General features: G+C 48.3%; 2 protein-coding genes across 2 annotated transcripts in view; both read right to left on the minus strand.

The window, feature by feature from the left end:
* LOC101934897 (24-hydroxycholesterol 7-alpha-hydroxylase-like) overlaps positions 1–22,545 on the minus strand; it is a 58,896-nt gene extending 36,351 nt beyond the window's left edge. The window contains exon 1 of the mRNA XM_005297377.5: positions 22,216–22,545. Coding sequence (XP_005297434.2) covers positions 22,216–22,398 — 183 coding nt within the window. The 5' untranslated portion in view covers positions 22,399–22,545. The remainder of the gene's footprint in view (positions 1–22,215) is intronic.
* LOC135982167 (uncharacterized) lies at positions 14,846–21,803 on the minus strand. Its single transcript, XM_065587552.1, has 3 exons — positions 21,751–21,803; positions 16,393–17,733; positions 14,846–15,468 (listed from the first exon to the last, which is right to left on the minus strand). Exons 2-3 carry the CDS (start codon positions 16,940–16,942, stop codon positions 15,005–15,007), a joined length of 1,014 nt encoding a protein of 337 aa, XP_065443624.1. The 5' UTR covers positions 16,943–17,733; positions 21,751–21,803; the 3' UTR covers positions 14,846–15,004.
* Positions 22,546–24,515: the final 1,970 nt, after the last annotated feature.

Here is a 24,515-nt window from a genome sequence, read left to right on the forward strand (position 1 = left end):
GCAGGACTCAGTTGGGTGGTTGGGAGAGGAGGGGGGCGGCCTGCGGGGCCAGGCGGCGACTGTTGTTGTCCCCCCGGGCAGTGGGACTCGGGAGCAGCCGCTGCTGCAGCTCCCACTGCCGCGGGGGGAGGAAGCGGCCATGGCGCTCCGCGGCTGCGGCGCCTCCGAACCCCCCGAGCCGGGGCCTGCTGCAGGGACCCAGCAGCGCGTACGCTGGGCCCAGCCCCTGGCCAGTCGCGTCTGGGCTGCTCCCCAAGTGGTACTATCCCGCGGCGGCCCCGGGGCGGAGGCATCGGCCGCCCAGCCCCGTTCGTTCCCCTGCGGGACGAGGGGGCTGGGGCCTGCTGCCCCCACTCCGGGGCCGCCGCGGGATAGCACCAGCTGGGCAGCAGCCCAGACGCGCCTGGCCAGGGGCTGGGCCCAGCGTGCGCGCTGCTGGGTCCCCGCAGCAGGCCCCGGCTCGGGGGGTTCGGGGGCGCCAGAGCTGCAGCCGCGGAGCGCCATGGCCGCTTCCTGCCCCCGCGGCAGTGGGAGCTGCAGCAGCGGCTGCTCCCGAGTCCCGCTGGCCGGGGGTGAGAACAGCCACCGCCTGGCCCCGCGGGCAGCCCCCCTCCTCGCCCTACCACCCAACTGAGTCCTGCCTGCTCGGGGCCAGGCCGGACTCTTACTCACTCCGGCCCCGCGCTTCCCCTGAGTCTCCCGGGCCTCCCTCCAGCGCTTGTGGAGGAAGGTTTTTTTTTTTTTTTGCCCCGCCCCCCACGTCCCGATATTTGTCTTGGGTGATCTGGTCACCCTATCCGGACTGCTCCAGCCCCGGCTCCAGCTCCACTCTGCCTCAGCCCAGCTGCTGCTGCTGCTCTGCCTTCAGCTCCCTGGGCTGCTTCTCTGGCCTCTCTGGCTCTGGTTACTGCAGCTCTGCCCCCAGGACAGGTCGGCTCTGCAGGCTGCTTCTGTGACTCTGCTCCCAGCACTGACCTGCTTCCTGGCTGCTTGTCTGGCCCCTCTGGCTCCGGTTGCTGCAGCTCTGTTCCCAGGGCAGCTCTGCTCTCTCTGGCTTTGGGGCTGCAGCTCTGCTTCCAGCAGCTTAGCTCGGGTCCCTGCTCTCTCCTTAGCTCGGCCCCACTCTGTCTGACTCAGGCCATTCCAGCTCACACAGAGGACGGGACCCCCGCCCTGGCCTCCTGACTCTCTGATTAGCTGCCCGCCCTGTCAATCAGGCTGATCTGGAGCATTGGCTTCTCCCCATTGTTCCTGGGGACTGTCAGTCTCAGGTTCCTGATTTGCCATCGACCCTTCCCCTTTTAGTGCTGGGAGCTAGCCAACCAAAACACCCCCACTGAATGTTAGTAAGGGGGCAACCGTCCCCTTACACAGTGCTTCACCACCCTCCTAGTGAAAAAGTTTTTCCTAATATCCAATCTAAACCTCCCGCACTGCAACTTGAGACCATTGCTCCTTGTTCTGTCATCTGGTACCAATGAGAACAGTCTAGACCCATCCTATTTGGAACTCCCCTTCAGGTAGTTGAAAGCAGCTATCAAATCCCCCCTCATTCTTCTCTTCTTACAGACTCTTCTGTGACACACATCACCTCCATATTGGTGCACGTAACAAAATTCATGTGGTGGGGGTGGGGCTGAGGGGTTTGGAGTGTAGGAGTGGGTTCAGGGCTGGGGCAGAGGGTTGGAGTGCAGGGCAGTGAGGGCTCTGGCTGGGGGGGCAGGCTGTGGGGTGGGGCCGAGGATGAGGTGCTCAGGGCTGGGGCAGAGGTTTGGGGTGCAGAAGGGGGTGAGGGCTCCAGCTGGGGGTGCTGGCTTTGAATGTGGGCTGGGGAGGAGGCGTTTGGGGTGCAGGCTGCCATAGGGCTACAGTGGGGAGAGAGGACTCCCCCAGCTCTCTCTCCCCGCAGCAGCACCTGGGCTGGGGCGGGGTGGGGGAGAGGCACCTCTTCCCGCCATGGCAGATCTGGGCCAGGCTGGGGCCTAGGAGGGGCGCTTTTCCCCCCCTCCGTGGCAGGTCCATCCGTGGTCTGAGCCACTGGTGATGGTCTGCGGCTTCGGGCTCCCAGGGGAGCCCGAAGCAGCGTACTGTCCGTCACTGCCGGCCCAGAGGAACACAGCTGTGGACTCCTTTCTGTACACACCCCAGTCACTGGCAGGCAACCAGTGGCTGCTGCCTGCCAGTGATTGAGGGCGGGGGTGGAGAGAGGAGCCCTCAGACGGCCGGCTGAGAGGAGCAAGTGGGTGGAGGCGGGGTCCTGGGCCGGCAGGCCTAGAAGAGTGCAGGGGAGGGGCCAGAGAGGAGAGGAGCCAACGCTAGTGAAGTGGCACGCCAGGCTAGGCCAGCGGGGACCCTGCTGAGCGCGGGCCTGCCGCCATTATAAACCCAGTACTGTCCGGGCTGGGCTGAGTTGGGGCCGGGGAAGGGGCGCTGCGGCAGGTCCGGGGATGTGGGAGAGACTTCTCTCCCTGCCGCAGCCGTGAGTGCCTGAGCGGCGCTTCCTAGGCTGCTGCGCAGCCGCACAGCTTAGAGGGAACTTAGATCTACACTGCAAATGAAACACCCGCTGCTAGCCTGTGTCAGCTGACTCAGGGTCGTGGGTCTCAGGCTACAGGACTGTACAGTGGCCATGTAAATGTTCAGCCTCAGGCTGGTGCCTGAGCTCTCGTCCCTATCTGGGGGTGGGTCTCAGAGCCCAGTCCCCAACCCAAGCCCAAATGTCTACATGGCAATAAAAGTCCTGTAGTCTGAGGTAGCTGACATGGGCCAGCATATCATAAGAGTTGTTTCTGAGTCTGAACCAAAAGCTTGGCATCCATATTTAAAACTGGTCTTATCAATGCTCTATACATCATCATCAATACCTTCCTATCTGCATGCCATTTGTAGGGTTGCCAGCTTTCTAATTGCACAAAATCGAACACCCTAGCCCCGCCCCTTCCCCAAGGCCCCGCTCCCTGCTCACTACATTTCCCCTCCCTTGGTGGCTCGCTCTCTCCCACCCTCACTCACTTTCATTGGGCTGGGGCAGGAGGTTGGGGTGTGGGAGGGGGTGAGGGCTCTAACTGGGGGTGTGGGCTCTGGGGTGGGGCCAGAAATGAGGGGTTCAGGGTGCAGGAGGAGGCTCCGGGCTGGGGCAGGGAGTTGGGGTGGGGGAGGGGATGAGGTGAGGGCTATGGCTGGGGGTGCAGGCTCTGGAGTGGGGCCAGGGATGAGGGGTTTGGGGTGCAGTATGGGGTTCCAGGCTGGGAGGTAGGGCCAAGGGATTCGGAATGTGGGAGGGGTCTGTGGGTTGAGGGCAGGGAGTTAGGATATGGGAGGGGGTACTGGCTCTGGGCTGGGGCCAGAAATGAGGAGTTTGGGGTGCAGGAGGGGGCTCTGGGTTTGGGGGGGCTCAGGGCTGGGGCAGGGGGTTGGGGCGCAGGCTTATCTCAGGCAACTCCCAGTCGGTGGTACAGCGGGGCTAAGGCAGGCTCCCTGCCTGTCCTGGCTCCACAGTGTGCCCCAGAAGTGGCCAGCGGCACAAGGACCAGCTCCCATTGGCCACAGTTCTTGGCCAATGGTAGTGCGGAGCCGGTGCTTGGAGCAGTGCACGGAGCCCCATGGTGTCCCCCGCACTCCCTGCCTAGGAGCCAGACCTGCTGGCTGCTTCCAGGGCGCAGCATGGTGCCAGGACAGGTAGGGACTTGCTGCACCGCTGACAGGACTTTTAACGGCCCAGTCGGTGGTGCTGACCGGAGCTGCCAGGGTCCTTTTTCGACCGGGCATTCCAGTCTAAAATCAGACACCTAGCAATGCTAGCCATTTGTTGTCACTTGTACAGTCATTACATAAGTGTTTGTTGCTTTTTACATAAGTATTCATCAGATTAATCTTGAAAAGGCCCCGATTAACTTTTCAAAAATTCCAGGTCGGAAATCTATTTTGCGTTTTTGACATTTCCTTGACCTTGGTACTTTTACTTTTACTTCCCATTCCATCTTCTTTTTGAATTTCCCAAATCCAAAACAGAAAAGGGTCCATCCACTGAATTAATTCTAGTAGATGCTCCTGCATTCCATATTACCAGGTTATGCATATCAACAAATTGTTCTAGCATTTACAACTTAGGTCAGTTTTCTTTCCCATAGATCATTATGAATATTAAAGTCTCTGCAAATTATGATTTTTTTACATTAGCTAGCTTTTCTAAATCTAAAATAAACTAATTTTATATGGATTATAAACATTATAAATACATATATCAGACTTTTTGTTCTGTATGGGAATCTCAATAGCATTATATTCAAAACTTAGTTTCTGCACATCCATATTGACATATCTAAGACCCTCTTTTATAAATATACAGACCACTCCTACTCTGGCAGCCTCTTGATCCCTCTGGAGTATATCATATCCCCATAGACTGAAAACAAGTTTACTTGTTAGCCATGGTTCTTGCACATATATTATATCAGGCTTTTTTCCCATTTCAAAGACAGCTTTCTTAAATTCCTGTCCATGCATTATTAAACTACACCTCTACCCCAATATAACGCTGTCCTCAGGAGCCAAAAAATCTTACCATGTTATAGGTGAAACCGCATTATATTGAACTTGCTTTGATCCGCGGAGTGCGCAGCCCCGCCCCCCCGGAGCACTGCTTTACCGCGTTATATCTGAATTCATGTTATATCGGGTCGCATTATATCGGGGTAGAGGTGTATTTGCACCTCAGCTAAGGATTCTTAAGACCATGTTATTTAAGCTGTATTATTGCCTTCATTTAAATCATATGAATGTGGTCTATTGAGAGGTTCTCTACCTTCAGATATTTTTCTGCTGCTTTTGCTATGATTTTAATTTTTTCAGTCTCTCCCCCCCCCCCCCCCGATCTGCAAGGTGCAGTTAAATACTTCTGTAATGAATGCTATAAACTTCTCTATACCTATAAGCAATACATGATCTCCCATTCCACTCATGTTCTGCTGCCCCTGTACATCTCTTCTCTTACTTGAATATTTTTCTTTTTCTATTTGCTGCAGTGGGTACCTTTTGCTGCATTTAGGTTCTGTGCTCTCTACACAGTCGTCATAGGAGTGATTTCCTCCACATTTACTGCACCTCATTGTTCCCTTACAATTCGCTGCCACACGTCCAAACCTTGGACAATTATAGCACATCATGGGATGGGGGGAGAGGGGGACACCTATGATTTAACCCAACAAGACTGACACCCAATTTGGATCCTATTCAGAAGTGTTATACGTCCAGCCATAGATGGCCAGTTTTCTCCCTCTCTTGTACTAAAGTAGCCATTTTAAAAACAATACTTTATCTTCACTTATACTCTTTTTGATATCAGCCTCAGACAATTCTAGCAGCACTTCATACATAACCCCTGATGCTTCTGTCATGAATTTAGGCAGTTGACAAATAACTTTCAGTTTCTTTAAGGTTACTGTTTAAAGTTTTTCATCTTGCTCCATATGTCTGCATTCTTATCAATAGATCTCCAACCTGCATGCTTTTAGCTCTTTGTACGTCACGAACATTTGCTTTATCCTTGCCGCCATTTTCAGAGTGTCAACGTCTCCTGTGTTCACATCTCCTGACACTCATTCAGGCCTTGCAGACAGCAGTTCTGGGCCACAGCAGCGGTGGCAGCTGGGGGCCCCCAGGCCCTTTTAAATCGCCAGGCCCCTGGGCAATTGCCCTCTTCTGCCCCACCCCCACCACCGTCAGCAGACCTACACTCATTTGACAATTAAGAAATGTTGACTTTTTTCCTGTTTTTGTTTTTCATTTCTATGGATTCCTTCATCTTCAGATCCTGATATATCTAGTCTTTTTTCTTGTTCCTGATCTGAAACCATTCCTCATCCCCTGCTGCTTCTCCTTTATTGCCCAAGGCAACTCCCACCCTCCACCCCTGCCGTCAGTTTCAATGTTCAGCCACCAGGGCTTCATCTGCCATTAGGCTCTATCAATCCCTGGTTCCCCTCTAGGTTCAGTATCTAAGGTTAATTGGCCCCTCCTGGCCCACAATAACTCATTCAAGATTTGCGTGGGATGGGCACTCCCTCACAAGGACACATCTCCTACCTAAAACATCAGTTGGCAAAGAGATGGCTTTATCTCAAATAACAGACCCTGCACAGAAGTTAGGTCCAGACTTCAAGAGGATGTTAAGAGCAAAAAGGAGTGATACATAAGGGTGTGTTAACAGAACCATAAAATAGGCAGTAAAGTAGATTCTTTTGTAATCACTGTAAAATCTTCCTCCTGTAAACCTTAAGAAAAACATTTATAGTTGAGAAATATATTATAGAAAACCTTTGTTTATTTCTTAAATGTGGAGATGGAATGCCCTTGTGAAACGCTTACTAAATGCAAATCTTCTAATGTAATTTCCTAATATAATTGCTACCATTGTAAATGGTAAAATGCTTGATGGACCATCATGGAATCTAATGTCCTTGATAAATTAATTACTAATGTAAGAGGCCATTTAAATAGAGTGTACTTATATTATTGGGGAATTAATTATTTAGCTATTTAGCAAACTTATGCAGCTACTCACCCAACTCAGGAAGACAAGAATAATCTCTACAAAATTGTTATGAAGAATCAAACAATTATTTAATAAAATTTTAAGCAAAAAAACTCTCTTTAAAAATTATTGCCTTCTAAAAAGATTGCTTTGAGAATTAAAGCATTTATGTAAAGCGCAGGGGTGTTTGGACTTTTTGAAAACAGAATTTCATTTCCTGTTTAACTCTAATAAAACTGAAAAAATACCTCAGAAAATAGAAGGAATAAAAAGAATTTAAAAACTTTAAAAGTTTTCTGATACTTTCCTGCCACAGAAGAACAAAAACATTTAGAAGTGTGTTGCACGTTCATTAATCAGACGCAATTTCAGGAGCTGAAGATACCACCAAAAAAGCGTGGAGTCAAGGAAAGGATGACAGCAGCCAAATTTAAATCTAAACAAGTCTGAAAGAGGTGTTTTCCTGTAATTTCATGAAAATAAGAAGGAGAAGAGTATAAAATTCTGAAGTGAGCACTGTTCACTCACTCTCTGCTACTATGCTGAAGCATTCCTCAACTCATCCAGTCCCTCCACAAGCAAGAGGCCACAGACAACTAAGAAAAAGCAGCAAACTATATCACACAGTATATAGCAAAGAAAGGCTATCTTCCAACCCAAAGACAATCATCACAGATGAGGTGAAAGCCGCCAAAAACACTGCCAAGGGATTAGATTAGAAAACTCTTGTAATGATTTTATTTGGATATTGAAATGATATTGTAATCTAAAATATCGACAGCTTCTCCTGTTAATCACCAAATGGTTAGACCATGTATTCCTGGAGAGGAGACAGAGGCTAAACACCTGTAAACAGAGAAACAGTGGGTTTAATTGGATTTAAGATATTTGCTAGATGGCCTGTCTTAAGAGAACTCCTTAAATGTCTTCTTCTTAGCAACTGATTTAAACAACTTTGATAGGAGTTAGTTAAGAGTGCTTACTCTGCCTTTTTATAAACTAGTTTAGGTTATCTTTCATCATAGGCGCCGACTCCATGGGTGCTCCAGGGCTGGAGCACCCACAGGGAAAAATTGGTGGGTGCTCTGCACCCAGCGGCAGCCAAGTTCCCTCCTTGCCCCCCGCCCCAGCTCACCTCACCTCCACCCCTGAGTGCACCGCATTCCTGCTTCTCCGCCTACCTCCCAGTGCTTGTCACCACAAAACAGCTGTTTCGCGGCATAACAAGCTCTGGGAGGGAGGGGGAGGAGTGTGAATGCGGAACGCTCAGGGGAGGGGGCAGGGAAGAGGCGGGGCTGGGATTTGGGAAAGGGGTTGGAATAGGGGCGGTGCAGGGTGGAGTCAGGGCAGGGCCGGGTGCAGAGGGGTGGTCAAGCGGCCAGCAGACGTCGGTGCCTATGTCTTTGACAACCTGACAGGATCCATCTGCCTTAAAATTTTGTCCATCCATAAACAGCTTGTAGTTTCCTATGAGATACTAAGACCGGACTCACAATAAGACAACCTGGGCCTCAATTTACCAAGAGCAAAAAGCCCACCAGAGGTGGGCTCACCCTGAAAAGTGTAATCTCTGTTAAAAACTCTCCACAGAGGCATAAAGAAGAGATTGCAACAGAAGTAGCCAGTGTATCATTTGTGTTCTGTCATTTGTGTTTTGTTTAATGTTTTCTTTTCCTTTCTTTAATAATAAAATAATCACACTTATGAACGATGGTTATTTTGCTTGGTTTTTATTGTCCCCTAAAGTATGTAAAAGAACCCCTGTAACTAACAGTGGAGTCACATCCCTGAATTGTCAGTGAGAGAGAGAATTAGTAAGACTGGCCAACCATTTCTTGTTTCTCTAGACTAAATATTTTTGGTAATTTTGGGGATAAAATTACTTGGTGCCCACCACAATTAAAAATTATCACTTGTCTCCCACAAAAGGGAGAAAGAGCAAAAGTTACTCCCCATTTTCTGACCAGCTCTAATATCTATAAGAAATTAGCAGCAGGACAAGCTACCTCCAGGCCACCCTATGGATGAGATAGGGTCACCAACCCACTTCAGATAAGCAACCAAACAGCCATGTACTGGCAGGGACGGATTTACATCTTACGCGCCCCTAGGCACAGCATCTTCAGTCCCCCCCTTGCCTCTCCAGGTGGCCATGCCTGGAGCCCCCATGTTCCCATGTGACCCTGTGACTCAAGCAGCCCTGTGTGGCCCACTTGGCCTCCAAGAAGGCTGCTGTGACTTTTCACTTGAGGAAAAATCCACCCACCACCTGCCTGCTGGCTGTTCGCCGCCACCCACCAGACCAGTCAGCCTCAGCCAGCTCAGGCTGTTCTGGTGCCACAGCGGCCTCTGGTAGGCAAAAGGCAGAACTGCAGCACATTTTCTGCAGAAAAAAAAATTCAAGGATTCTGTGCATGCTGCAAACGTCACCTAACGGCAGTGGGCACAACGTGAGACAAGCGGTGTGTGGGGAGTCTTGGCAGGGGAAGAGCAGATCAGGGCTACCTCCCTCAAGGTGAACTTTGGGCAGGAGGAGTGTAGCAGAAAAAAATCATGACACCATATTGATGATGAAAACACTTTTGCACCGATTCTTTCTCTCCTGTGGTGTCCAGTGGTCTCCCCCCTTTTCCTGCAGCTGCTGCCTGAAACAAGAGCCTGTTTCAAGCAATGACAGTAGCAGCAGCAAAATGGGGGAGCCCGCTGGGTGCTGCAGGAGAGTCCTAACATTGAAATGGGAGCTTGACCACTTCTGGTGATGAACCAGTGCTCCCCAAACCCCATTGAAATCACCGCAACACACTCCTGACTCAGACGTTGTAAATCATCACTATGCATGTGCCACGGGGGCAGTGAAGAAGAATGCGCCATGGCTGCTATAGATTGTCTTTGTTCACATCATACCCGTGAGTGACACACACACAAATATATAAAAATATGTGGGCTTGCTACTTTGGTGGGGCAGTGCCCCAATCCCCTCTTCACAAGAGCTGCCACTGGTTCTTTTTCAGTAAACCATATGCTTTCCGTCTGAATGTCTTTTATTTTAATGTAAGGAAAACAACAAACCAAGAAGGAACAAAAATAAAGTCTCCATGAGTCTGGGTTGTGGCTGGCAATTGAACTGAGGGACCTCCATAGCTAAAACTTGGACCTACTACAGTTTGAGCAAACAAAACATGCCTTGTAGGTTGGGCCCATAATAGACTCACATCCTCTATTGATTGGGTGAAGGATGGAGCATGTACTTCACACTGAACAATAAGTTACAAGAGCACAGTGTGTGTGTCTCCTTTATAACCTGGTTCAGAAACTCTGAGGACAAAATGGTTCCTGTCACTGAACACAAGCAAAAGTCTTAGAAAGCAAAGGCATAACAGTTACATCTGTACATACACCATGATCTCTTGGCAGCATGTCCAGTTTTAAAGTTTCAGGATTATTGTATAAAAGGGTTTGGCAGATGTACAGTCTGTAACTAGATTTTACAGAATTTTCTATTTCAGGATACCTCGCTGATTAGGGTGGGGAAAAGATCATTTTTATGATTAAAATGATGGTGTTGACCTTGATAGTTGAATTAGTTGGACTATACCGTTAGCGTGCTGCCAAACAAACTTTGTTTCATCAAATACCATACTGGTGCTTTTACCCTTTACCCTTATGCTGCTTATCTAATCTAAGGGTGACATCCTGGTCCCATTGAGGTCAATGGTAAAACGCCTGCCTCTGGGTCTCCCAGCCTGGATTTTCTCATTTGTCTCTGCATTTTTGGGTCTTGATCCATCCATTAGAGTCAATGGGAAAGACTCCTGTTGACTTCCCTGGCCCATTGACTTCCATGGGCTTTAGATCAGGCCCTTAGATTGTAAATTATTAAAGAGAGGGGCGGTGTTTAATCTGCATGCCTTTTATGGCATCCAGAGCATGTTGCTGACACTTGTTATAATCAGCCGTGACTTGCCAAGATTGCAATTGTATGTATTACAATTGCAACACGCGCTGGGCATGAGCAGGAATAGTTACATTGGATCACCCTCCTTCCTGATCATAATACCTCTGCTCTAGACCTTTTGGTAAATGTGAACCATAGGGGGAGGGAGGCTGAGGTAGCCAATCGTTCTTTTAAATTTTCAGAAAAGGTACAAAGGGTGACTTCCCCGGGTCCCATTTAGGTCAATGGTAAAACTCCCATTGACTTCAATGAAGCCAGGGGTTACCCAGAATCCCTCTGTGATAGAGTTCAGGGGCCCTAGTGGACAAGGGGTTAACTTTGGCTCCCTTGCCCTTCCTCTGACACAGATTTCCATGGGTACGGTTGTAAGAGAATGACCAGTGAATAAGAAACCACTAGATAAAAGCTGTGATTCGCTCTCCCATTTCCCATAGCTATGTCCTTTACAAATGAAATCCATAGCCACCAGACGTTGCTAGGGACAATCCTAAACAAACTGGAGCGCTGGTGGTACCTGCGTCTGAGCTGCCAAAATAAGGCTTGTGTTATGCAAAGATGTTTGGCTGACTCAGCTAGGTAATGAACAGACAGATCACCTGAGCTGCCTGGAACGAGACAGGGCCTCTGTGGGCTTAAGTGCAATTTATGAGCTCTCTAGGCCTTGTGTTCAGGGCTGGCTCTAGGGTGACCAGATGTCCCGATTTTATAGGGACAGTCCCGATTGTTGGTGCTTTTTCTTATATAGGCATCTATTACCCCCCACCCCCTGTCCCGATTTTTCACACTTGCTACCTGGTCACCCTAGCCGGCTCCAGGGTTTTGGCCGCCCCAAGCAGCCAAAACAAAAAACAAACAAACAAACAAACAAAAGCCGTGATCGCGATCATGATCTGCGGCGGCAATTCGGCGGGAGGTCCTTCACTCCCAGGCGGAGTGAGGGACCGTCCGCCGAATTGCCGCCGAATACCTAGACGTGCTGCCCCTCTCCAGAGCGGCCGCCCCAAGCACCTGCTTGAGAAACTGGTGCCTGGAGCCGGCTCTGCTTGTGCTGGTCTGGGTGATGCACCATGAATGAGGGTAGGTATTCCAGTGCAGCCTAGCCAAACCATTTTGCATATGTAATTTATTTTCTCTTTAAAAACTGCAAAATTCCCTTTAACTGCCTCTCCCCGCCCCATATATTTAGAAGATGTTACGTTTCTATGGTTAAGCACTTGAGTCATGAAGTGCTAAAGTTAAGATTGCATGTGCAACCATAGCTGTGTTATCCTGGACATCTGCTCTGCAATTAGAACTAGTACAAAAAAATTCCATCAACAATTTTTTTTTCATGGAAATTTGGATTTTGACTAAACAGTTTTTCAGACATGTCTGTTTTCCTATTTAAAAAAACCAAAGACCTCCACCAGCAACAACCCCAGAAACCCAGAAGCCAAAAATTTTCAGCTGAAACATTTTCAGTTTTTAGCTGAAAATATTTTGGTTTGGGGTGAAAATCTTCAATTGTTGGTAGCTGAAAACAGAACAGTTTTCAGTCTGGGGTTTCTTACTGTTTGACAAAAAATCAAAATTTCCTGCAAGGAAAAAAAAAATTCCAACAAGTCCTAACTGCAACACAGTCTTTAATTACCTAATCCCATGCTATCCCTCACAATAACATACCATTTTTCTATGAACTGATTATATGTGTCTTATTGTTACATGGCTGAGTCTGAGCTCTGCCAGGGCTCTTGTGTCAGTCGCTGGGGATATTGTATTTAAATACTTGTTAATAATAGCATTGAGATGTGACAGCTTATTTCAACAACCCCCTTAAACATCCTCAAAGGTGTGACCTTCCTTCACTATATTAGGGTATGTCTACACTACGAAATTAGGTCAAATTTATAGAAGCCGGTTTTATAGAAATCGGTTGTATACAGCCGATTGTGTGTGTCCCCACATAAAATGCTCTAAGTGCATGAAGTCGGCGGACCGCGTCCACAGTACCGAGGCTAGTGTTGACTTCCGGAGCGTTGCACTATGGATACCTATCCCACAGTTCCCGCAGTCTCCGCCGCCCATTGGAATTCTGGGTTGAGATCCCAATGCCTGAATGATGCAAAACAGTGTCGTGGGGGGTTCTGGGTACATGTCGTCAGGCACCTCCCCTCCGTCAGAGCAACGGCAGACAATCGATTCACGCCTTTTTACCTGGGTTACCTGTGCAGACAACATACCACGCCAAGCATGGAGCCCGCTCAGCTCAGCTCAGCTCACCGTCACCATATGTCCTCTGGGTGCCGGCAGACGTGGCACTGCATTGCTACACAGCAGCAGCTAATTGCCTTTTGGCAGTAGACGGTGCAGTATGACTGGTAGCCTTCATCGGCGATCTGGGTGCTGGCAGACGTGGGGCTGGCAAACGTGGGGCTGCATTGCACACAACAGCAGCCCCTTGCCTTTTGGTAGAAGATGGTATATTACGACTGGTATCCGTCATCATCGTACTGCAGTGGCTGTCAATCATGGGCACCTGAGCAGTCTCAACGATGATGGCTATCAGTCGTAGTATGCTATTTTCTGCCAAGTGCCCAGTATTTTCTGCCAAGCACCCAGAAGATGCCGAGGGCTATCAGTCATGCTGCACTGTCGTCTGCCAGCTTAAGATATAAAAAATAGATTTGCTCTGTATTCATTTGCTTCCCCCTCCCTCCGTGAAATCAACGGCCTGCTAAACCCAGGGTTTTGAGTTCAATCTTTGGGGGGGGCCATTCTGTGTGACAGTTGTTTGTATTTCTCCCTGATGCACAGCCACTTTTGTTGATTTTAATTCCCTGTACCTGTACGCCATGTCGTCACTCGCCCCTCCCTTCCTCCCTCCATCCGTCAGATACTAGTTTTGCGCCTTTTTTCAGACCAGACGCCATAGCACTGGGATCATGGAGCCCGCTCAGATCACCGCGGCAATTATGAGCACTATGAACACCACGCGAATTGTCCTGGAGTATATGCAGAGCCAGGACATGCCAAAGCAAAACCAGGACCAGCCGAGGAGGCGATTGCAGCGCGGCGACGAGAGTGATGAGGAAATTGATATGGACATAGACCTCTCACAAAGTACAGGCTCCAGCAATGTGCAAATCATGGTGTTACTGGGGCAGGTTCATGCCGTGGAACGCCGATTCTGGGCCCGGGAAACAAGCACAGACTGGTGGGACCGCATCGTGCTGTAGGTGTGGGACGATTCCCAGTGGCTGCGCAACTTTCGCATGCGTAAGGGCACTTTAATGGAACTTTGTGACTTGCTTTCCCCTGCCCTGAAGAGCCAGAATACCAGGATGAGAGCAGCCCTCACAGTTGAGAAGCGAGTGGCGATAGCCCTGTGGAAGCTTGCAATGCCAGACAGCTACTGGTCAGTCGGGAATCAATTTGGAGTGGGCAAATCTACTGTGGGGGCTGCTGTGATCCAAGTTGCCAGGGCAATGAAAGACCTGGTGATATCAAGGGTAGTGACTCTGGGAAACGTGCAGGCCATAGTGGATGGCTTTGCTGCAATGGGATTCCCAAACTGTGGTGGGGCGATAGACGGAACCTATATCCCTATCTTGGCACCGGAGCACCAAGCCACCGAGTACATAAACCGCAAGGGGTACTTTTCAATGCTGCTGCAAGTCCTGGTGGATCACAAGGGACTTTTCACCAACATCAACATGGGATGGCCAGGAAAGGTACATGATGCTCGTTTCTTCAGGCACTCTGGTCTGTTTCGAAAGCTGGAGGAAGAGACTTTCTTCCCGGACCAGAAAATAACCGTTGGGGATGTTGAAATGCCTACAACATCCTTGGGGACCCAGCCTACCCCTTAATGCTGTGGCTCATGAAGCCATACACAGGCAGCCTGGACAGTAGTCAGGACCTGTTCAACTACAGGTTGAGCAAGTGCCGAATGATGGTGGAATGTGCATTTGGACATTTAAAAGCACGCTGGCGCAGCTTACTGACTCGCTCAGACCTCAGTGAAAAGAATATCCCCATTGTTATTGCTGCTTGCTGTGCGCTCCACAATATCTGTGAGAGTAAGGGGGAGACATTTATGGCAGGGTGGGAGGTTGAGGCACATCGCCTGGCCACTGATTACGCGCAGCCAGACACCAGGGCGGTTAGAAGAGCACAGCAGGGCGCGGTGCACATCAGAGAAGCTTTGAAAACAAGTTTTGTGACTGGCCAGGCTACGGTGTGAAACTTCTGTTTGTTTCTCCTTGATGAACCCTCTGCCCCACCCCCCCCCACCCGGTTCACTCTACTTCCCTGTAAACCAACCACCTCACCCTCCCCTCCCCCTTCGAGCACCACTTGCAGAGGCAATAAAGTCATTGTTACTTCACATTCATGCATTCTTTATTAATTCATCACACAACTAGAGGGATAATTGCCAAGGTAGCCCGGGATGGGTGGGGGAGGAGGGAAGGAAAAGGACACACTTCAGTTTAAAACTTTAACTCTTATTGAAGGCCAGCCTTCTGATGCTCGGGAAATCATCTGGGGTGGAGTGACTGGGTGGCCGGAGGCCCCCCCCACCGCGTTCTTGGGCGTCTGGGTGAGGAGGCTATGGAACTTGGGGAGGAGGGCTGTTGGTTACACAGGGGCTGTAGCGGCGGTCTCTGCTCCTGCTGCCTTTCCTGCAGCTCAACCATACACTGGAGCATATCAGTTTGATGCTCCAGCAGCCGGAGGATCGACTCTTGCCTTCTGTCTGCAAGCTGACACCACCTATCATCTTCAGCCCGCCACTTGCTCTGTTCATCCCGCGATTCAGCCCGCCACCTCTCCTCTCGTTCATACTGTGCTTTTCTGTAGTCCAACATTGACTGCCTCCACGCATTCTGCTGTGCTCTTTCAGCGCGGGAGGACATCTGGAGCTCCGTGAACATGTCATCCCGACTCCGCCGTTTTCTCCTTCTAATCTTCACTAGCCTCTGTGAAGGAGAAACATTTGCAGCTGGTGGAGGAGAAGGGAGAGGTGGTTAAAAAAGACACATTTTAGAAAACAATAGGTACACTCTTTCACGTTAAATTTTGCTGTTCACATTACACAGCACATGTGCTTTCATTACAAGGTCGCATTTTTCCTCTTATATTGAGGGCCTGCCAGTTTGAGAGATCACTCACGCAGTGCCAGGCAACAGATTTTGGCTTGCAGGCAGCCATGGTAAGCCACAATCTTTTGGCTTTTTTCACCTTCTTAACATGTGGGAATGGTTTCAAACAGTAGCACCCTCATTTCCCATACCAAGCACCTGTTGGGTTGGCCATTTAAAATGGGTTTGCAATGTAAAAGGAGGGGCTGCGGTTCCCAGGTTAACATGCAGCACAAACCCAACTAACCCCCTCCCCGCCACACCCAATTCTCTGGGATGATCACTTCACCCCTACCCCCACCGCGTGGCTAACAGCGGGGAACATTTCTGGTCAGCCCAGCAGGAACGGGCACCTCTGAATGTCCCCTTAATAAAATCACCCCATTTCAACCAGGTGACCGTGAATGATATCACTCTCCTGAGGATAACAAAGAGTGATAAGGAATGGATGTTGTCTGCATGCCAGAAAACACCGGGACCATACGCTGCCATGCTTTGTTATGCAATGATTCCAGACTACGTGCTACTGGCCTGGCGTGGTAAAGTGTCCTACCATGGCGGACGGGATAAGGCAGCCCTCCCCAGAAACCTTTTGCAAAGGCTTTGGGAGTACATGAAGGAGAGCTTTCTGGAGATGTCCCTGGAGGATTTCCGCTCCATCCCCATACATGTTAACAGACTTTTCCAGTAGCTGTACTGGCCGCGATTGCCAGGGCAAATTAATCATTAATCATTAAACACGCTTGCTTTTAAACCATGTGTAATATTTACAAAGGTACACTCACCAGAGGTCCCCGGTGTGCCCTCAGGGTCTGGGAGCACGCCTTGGGTGAGTTCGGGGGTTACTGGCTCCAGGTCCAGGGTGATAAACATATCCTGGCTGTTGGGGAAACCGGTTTCTCCGCTTCCTTGCTGCTGTGAGCTATCCACATTATCTTCATCCTCCTCTTCCTCGTACCCCGAACCCTCTTCCCTGTGTGTTTCTCCAGTGAAGGAGTCATAGCACATGGTTAGGGTAGTGGTGGCTGCACCCCCTAGAATGGCATGCAGCTCCGCGTAGAAGCAGCATGTTTGCGGCTGTGTCCCGGACCTTCCGTTTGCCTCTCTGGTTTTGTGGTAGGCTTGCCTTGGCTCCTTAATTTTCACACGGCACTGCTGTGCGTCCCTGTTATGGCCTCTGTCCTTCATGGCCTTGGAGACCTTTTCTAATATTTTGCCATTTCTTTTACTGCTACGGAGTTCAGCTAGCACTGATTCATCTCCCCATATGGTGAGCAGATCCCGTACCTCCCATTCGGTCCATGCTGGAGCTCTTTTGCGATCCTGGGTCTCCATCACGGTTACCTGTGCTGATGAGCTCTGCGTGGTCACCTGTGCTCTCCACGCTGGGCAAACAGGAAATGAAATTCAAATGTTTGCGGGGCTTTTCCTGTCTACCTGGTCAGTGCATCTGAGTTGAGAGTGCTGTCCAGAGCGGTCACAATGAAGCACTGTGGGATAGCTCCCGGAGGCCAATAACGTCGAATTCCATCCACACTACCCCAATTCCGACCCGCTAAGGCTGATTTTATCGCTAATCCCCTCGTCGGAGGTGGAGTAAAGAAACCGGTTTAAAGGGCCCCTTACGTCGAAAGAAAGGGCTTCGTCGTGTGAACGTGTCCAGGCTTAATTCGATTTAACGCTGCTAAAGTCGACCTAAACTCGTAGTGTAGACCAGGCCTTAGAAAGGCTTAATTACAGAGCTTGCTCAGACACTTTGAAGATAGGAAGTGCTTGTTAATTTGACTTGTGCTACAAATCAGTGCAGAAAGATGAGCATTTAGACAACATTAAGGTTGTAAGATCAAGCACACAAAAGTTAACACCATGATTGCTAGGATGACCCTAAGTAGAACATGTGCAGCTTCCTCTCCAGCCACTGGTTTCACCTTGCACAGGATACAAGCTCTCCTGGCTTAGCTGCAGAACTGTATGCAGTGTTGTTGTAGCCATTTGGTCCCAGGATATTAGCGAGACAAGGTCTGTGTGAGGTAATATCTTTTAATGGAGTGATGGGGTGTCCACCCCACACAAGATCTGAAGGGGTTAAGGTGGCTAGGTAGGCCAATTAATTGCCCAGGCTGCACCTGGAAGAGAAGCCAGGGAGCAGGGATTAATCATATGTGACTCAGGTAGACAGGAACAGAGCGGGCCTGTATAAAGCCCAGGAGCTGAGAGCAGAAAGGAACTGTAGGGAAGTAGACTGTAGTCATTCTCAGTAAGAAGGGAGGTCTGTTTGGTATTATAGAGGCAGGTAGCCTACAGTTTACTCTCTGGGAGGAAGGAGTTGTGCAGCTGGCAAACCCAGAGAGGGAGGTGAGCCAGAAGGTACAAAACACTTTCAAAAGATGCGCCTGTGGCTTAAATTCATAACTTTGTGAGACACTAAGGGCTTGTCTACACTGTTACTTTACAGCGCTGCAACTTTCTCTCTCTCACGGGGTATGAAAAAACACCTCCCTGAGCGCTGTAAGTTTCAGTGCTATAAAGCACCAGTGTAAACAGTGCTGCAGTGCTGGGAGCTACTCCCCTCGTGGAGGTGGTTGCACTGCGATCACACAAGCCGCAGCAGCGCTTTAGCGCTGCCAGTGTAGATTAGCCCTAAAAATCATGGTCTTCATAAAGGCACTGGATTTATGGCTTATTACAACAATCAGTAGCCAATTGACCTTCCTTTTTGTCCTATGACTACAGGGTGTTAATGGGCCGCTCCACCTTGAATGATCCCTCAGATTAGAACATGTGCTAACTACTTGTGCTAAACTATCTGTTTGATCTTGTGTTTAGCTGTGATGCTATTAGTACCTTCCCCTGGCAGGGAGAGGATGTTAGCCAAAGGAGTTCTCTGAGACTGTGGGGCCTGTTTCTGTTCCTCTCTCTGCTCAGGTATCCAGGCAGATTTCAGAGTAGCAGCCGTGTTAGTCTGTAGCCGCAAAAAGAACAGGAGTACTTGTGGCACCTTAGAGACTAACAAATTTATTAGATGTTCTAATAAATTTGTTAGTCTCTAAGGTGCCACAAGTACTCCTGTTCTTTATCCAGGCAGAGTTCCTCTGGACCATGTCTGCTGGCTCCCTTGACAGCTTCGAGGAGCAGTAGGTGCTGTCTGAGGTTCTCTGCAGTGTCCCTTTCAGGTTCCTTATTTTTGACTCTTTGATCCTCACATCTGCCCTTGTTTTTTCTTCTGTTCTCCCCTGTATCTATTTGAGTCCCGGACTAAGTGGCTCCTCTCCTTAGGCTGGGCAAGAGGCCGTTAGCCATGGGGGGTGGGATGGGATGCGCTTGTATCCACCCACTTCCCAGAACCCAACAGGACAGGAAGAATAGCTCTGTGTAATTTGGAAGCTTATGTCTCTCACCAACAGAAGTTGGACCAATATAAGATATTACCTCACCCACCTTGTCTCTGCAGAAATTGTACATTCTTTAAACCAGTGTGCACCTAATAATGCATTTAAAGGTTCTGACCTAGATAGGTCTAAATGGCCTAGAACTTGCCTACCAGAGACGGTATGTCTTCCTATGCCATACTACCACAGTTATGATCATAGAATATCAGGGTGAGAAGGGACCTCAGAAGGTCATATAGTCCAACCCTCTTCTCAAAGCAGGACCAATCCCCAGACAGATTTTTGCCCCAGATCCCTAAATGGCCCCCTTAAGGATTGAACTCACAACCCTGGGTTTAGCAAGCCAATGTGCAAACCACTGAGTTATCCCTCCCCCCAAAACTTTTAGTGAAGTTACCAGGGGAATGCACTCCCTACCATTATAACAGAGGGGGGATAGTGGCAGGGCACTCAGGACTCTGGAACTTGCTCTCTCTCCCTTGATCTGAAATAGCCTGATTAAGTTGGTGATCTTCCAGGCATGCTGCAATAGCAAGGCCGGCTCCAGGCACCAGCTTGTCAAGGAGAGGGCCGGCACGTCCAGGTATTCGGCGGCAATTCGGCGGATGGTCCCTCAGTCCGCCTGGGAGCGAAGGACCTCCCGCCAAATTGCCGCCGCAGATCACGATCGCGGCTTTTTTGTTTGTTTGAGGCGGCCCAAACCCTGGAGCCGGCCCTGTGCAATAGACATCTGTTTGATAGGGTTTCTGGAAAGGGCTGAGGGATATTTCCCAGAATGATGAAGACATAGGCGCCCACTTCCTCTCCATGTGCGGCAGTGGAGGTGGGGACACCCCCCTCCTCCGTCCCAGGCCTGCCCCAACTCCACCCCTTCCTCCAAGCCCCTACCCCTGCCTAGCCTTTTCCTACCCCGCCCCCCGAGCCCACCCTGTCCCCACTCCTCCCTCTCCCTCCCAACGCCTCCTGCACACCACAGAACAGCTGTTCTGTGGCATGCAGGGAGCGCTGGGAGGGAAGGGGAGGAATTGGTCGGTGAGGCCGCTGGCGGGCAGGAAGCGATTTTGGGGAGCGGGGGGGGGGGGGACTTGGCTGCCTGTGGTTGCTAAGCACCCACTAATATTTTTCTGTGGGTGCTCCAGCCCTGGAGCCTCTATTGAGTCAGCGCTGATGGATGAAGGGGTCAAAACAAGTCTCTAAGTGTCTGTCTGGCAGAATCCTTGTTTGAATGCTGCTGGGGTTATGCTATACTATTTCTAAGGCAGCTAGAGCTATGTGTAGGCATCTTCATCATTTTTTAAATCTAAATAAGTAATTATGAAGACATTGACAATTTACAAATCTGTCTACACTTTTTATATGTAGTGTTGTTACAAATAACACCCAAGATCACTCTAACTGGAAGAGAGTAGAGAAGAAAAGGATATTTCTCTATTTATTAGTTTGTGCATTTGACAGCCCTTGGGGTAGTCAGTTTCATTGTTTCCTTGGTATAGTCAATTTCCCCTATTGCTTGTGTGTAAGGTTGCCACTGTGAGGTACAAAAAACTGGGCCATTTGGGATGATCCTGAGCCCCTAAAACTATACTGAGCACCCTTACAGATTTCCAGGGACAGTTACTTCAAAAAAGGGACAATCCTGGGAAAACCTGGACAGATGACAACCCTATTTTTGTGGGTTTTTCCAATTTAAAACAAATAAAAAAATATGTGCTTATGAAATATAGAAATTGGCAGGGGCAGTATCTGAAAATTGACAGTAGACCTTTTCCAAAATTCAATTTTTCAACTGAAAGTTTGCATCATAGCTTTGAATTTCAATAAAAGTGAAAAACTTGAACTAAATTTTCATGACTTTTATTCCAGATTTTTTTTTTACCAGTAGCCCTTTAGCAAGTTGGGCAGGAATGCACAGCACATTGTGTCTACGGCCCTGATCCTGCAAAGATTTATGCATATGCTTAACTTTAATGTAGTCCCAATGGGCCTGATTCTCCTTTACCTGAAGGATGCTTTACCCCATGCTAACAGTGTAAAAGAGCCTTAAACCAAGTGTAAATGTAATTTATTCCCATGTTAAGGCCCTTTTACAATACCAGAGTGGAGTAAAATGGCCTTGGGGTAAATAAGTATCAAGCCCATGAGTCTAATAGGACAACTCCTGCTCAATGTTAAAGACATTTTCTAATGCAATTTCTTGGTCTGAATTGCCTTTGTTCATTTCAAACAACTTTTTTTTCCAACCCAAATCATTAATCCTCAATGAGGTCTAATCCACGCCCAGTCGCTAGCTTCAACTTTAAGTATCTACAGGGATATTGCTCCAACTTCCTGCAAAAGAAATCACATGCAGCAAGAAATAAACCATGGGAAAATTTCAGTCCTCCAAGTGAATGTTTTGGAAACAACTCTTTTGCAAAATGAATCATTCCGGATGGCAGCAGGCACCTGCTCTAACATTGCCCTTTGATTTACATTAGATGTAATAATAAGATCTGAGGGAGAGATTTACAATTATGTAACACTAATGTTGAAATATTATGCACTCAGAGGTCAGGGAATTTTTCTGCAGCTCAGCTAGGTTGTATGAACTTGTTGTGTGGTTCATCCTGAACTAACACTGTTGCAGTTTTATTTTATTGCAAGTCTTGCGATATTTAGTGTTTTTCTTAAAGCTCCAGCTCCTGGAGTCATGAGATTATGTTTTAATCTCAGGTTTCATGGGGTGGGCTGAGGGAGAGGGGACACAAACCCTACCAAGTTTCTAGAAGTCGTTGCAGAGAACAGCTTGAAAACAGGAACCCTAAAGACTAAAAAAGGAGGCAAATAAAAAAACTCCTCATACAATTAGCTCGTACAAACTTTTACAGTCCCAATGCACTTCACAACGTGTTTCCCCTCATGTGGAACCCAGGTCAGTACCCAGCTGATGAAGAAAAGCTGTATGTATTGTTTGTCCCGATCAGGTGCCCAGATACTATTGTGTGAAAACAGTGATTGCAATATTAAATCCAAGGTATCTAGGGTAACCTGCCAATCAGTTGACACAAATATTACCTTTTTCAGCCAGAGGCTTCTGAGTTACAATAAAAATGATAGAAAACTTCTTAATGTTGTAAGGGATTCATTTAATGCAGAAAGGTTCCTCATCTGTCTCCCTATACTGCCCCAGGCACCCCCTCCCCCAACACACAGATGCATGCACCCTATTATAATTCTTACCTTGACTCTGGCTTGTTCTATAAACTCCAGGGGAGCTTTCCCAAACTCAAATGCAGCTCCCAACCAAGGGATCCAGCCACTAACGCAAGGTGGGGAATTTGGGTTTCTTGGCTGAAACAAAGCAAACTTGACCATAAGAAGTCCCAGAACCAATGCCAACAGAACAGCCATAGTTACGTCCATTTTCCTGCACACTGACTGGGGAGCTGCTCCTCCTGCTGCTTTGAACTGGCTGCTGCGGTTCCCAGCTTGAAAGATTGCCCAGGCTCAGTCCAGGACAGATGATAAGGCCTATCCGTCCTGTCAATGCCACTGGCTGATCACTGCCATGGAGACAAGATTCCCAGGCAAGAAACACAGCCGGGTTGTTCTGCCCACTGTGGAAGGGGGGGGAGGGAATTGCTTTCTCATCAGTGGGTGAGAGATTTACAACAGTTTAAATTGGCTCAGATTGCAAATGTTTGTTGTTATCTATCTTCAAAGCAGGGGTTAGAAACTTATTTCAACAGCTGTGAGCTACTCAATCACAAATATATACAAAGAAACTTCCTAACAAACCGGGTGTGTATGTGTATAACAAGTGGCTGAGGAACTACATTTCCCAGAAGCCTCATCTGCAGCACTCGGTGATGCTATTGCACAGAGTTAGCCTTGAGAGCAGTTTTCAGTGAGATTTGTAGTTGCACAAAGGTTCTGCTGATGCAGCTATTGGAGCTTTAGGAAAATAACCTTAGGGAACCGGACCCTGAGACCAAGAACGCCCATGAACTAGTGGCACAGAGGTTGCGAGGGAGTTGGGGGTTTATTATTTTTCTATTTAAACTAAATGATGTTACAAGAATGTTGAGACTGCAAAGTGAAGTGCTCAGCAGTGAGGTTAAGGCAACCTGTCCAGCTTTAACTCTGCGCAAAGGCACGCCGAGCCCATTTTTAGTTACACAATCACAGACTTTTGACAGGAGAGAAGTTCCTATTAGTTCCGCAGCATTCCTGCCTCATTCAGTGTGCAAGTTGGATCTTGTGCAGTGAATGGGATACCTGGAGCTCTAGCATTAAAGCGGCGTGTCGAGCTGGGTTAAATTTTTCTCTACAAGCAACTTTAATGCTAGAACTCCAATCACTGCACAAGCTCCGACTTGCACACTGAATGAGGCAGATTTGGTGATACTGAAATGATTTGCAAATGTATGTCACATTTGATTGAAATGTTTTAAGTAGGGAAAAAAACTTTAAAAAAACCTCTGAATAAATGAAAATACTTTGCTGCATTTCCAGCATTTCCTATATTACAAGTGCTTGACTTTGCAACCTAATAATGTGCCTTTAACACATACTTTAATTATATTAAACTTGCGCCATAGCTAAGGTTGCAATAAAATTACTGTTTGAAACCCAATTTTCATTTATTGTTATTGTTTTTGATGAATGAGTTGGACCCCTGCCTCATTCACTGCACCTGTTGCCCATGAAGCAGACCCTTGATGTACAAGTGGTCACTGGAGTCAATGGATACTGCACCTGACACATGATAGTGGTATTGTACTTTATTTCCTGATTCCTGTCACCTGACCTGAGTCAGGGTTACAGCCCTGTGAAACTCTGTATCTCAGGGGAACACCCTAAACCCCCATGTTCATCCTCATAATACAATTGTGTGGTATCCAATGCAAAGTTTGTCATGTCTGGTGTCTTCAGAAGGCTCATGATGCACTGCGCATTGTTTTTATAGTAATGTTATAGGTTGTAATTTCATGTATAGAGTTATGAGGCTGAAAATGTGTCCTCATGGCTTAAAACAAGCTCAGGCAAAACTCTCCAGGAACAGAGGGGCAGTTCACACCTCATCAGGGCATGTATGGGACAAATCCAGCCCAGCCTCACAGGAACAAAGGACATTGGCCTAGGCAGCAACAAAGGATCTGTTGGACTCTTGAGTGAGTCACTCCCTTTCCCTTGGTCAGTCAGGGACTACGATGAGGTAAAGTCAAGAGGGAAGAAAGAACATGATAAAAGGGAGAGAAATTTGCCATGCTCTTCTTCTCTCTCTTCCACCTCCGTCTACAGACATCATCACCAAGCAACTGAAGCGCTGATCAAAGGGGAGAGCCTGGCTGAAGAGCAACCAGCCAGCCTGTGGTGAGAAGCATCTACGTTTGCAAGGGCACTGAAAGTGTTAGGATCAGCTTAGAATGCGTTTTGCTTTTATTTCATTTGATCAAATCCAACTTGTGCTGTGACTTATAATCGCTTAAAACTTATCTTTTGTAGTTAATAAATTTGTTTGTTTATTCTACCTGAAA

This window comes from Chrysemys picta, chromosome 3, assembly GCF_011386835.1.
Source record: "Chrysemys picta bellii isolate R12L10 chromosome 3, ASM1138683v2, whole genome shotgun sequence".
Classification (NCBI taxonomy): Eukaryota; Metazoa; Chordata; order Testudines; family Emydidae; genus Chrysemys; species Chrysemys picta.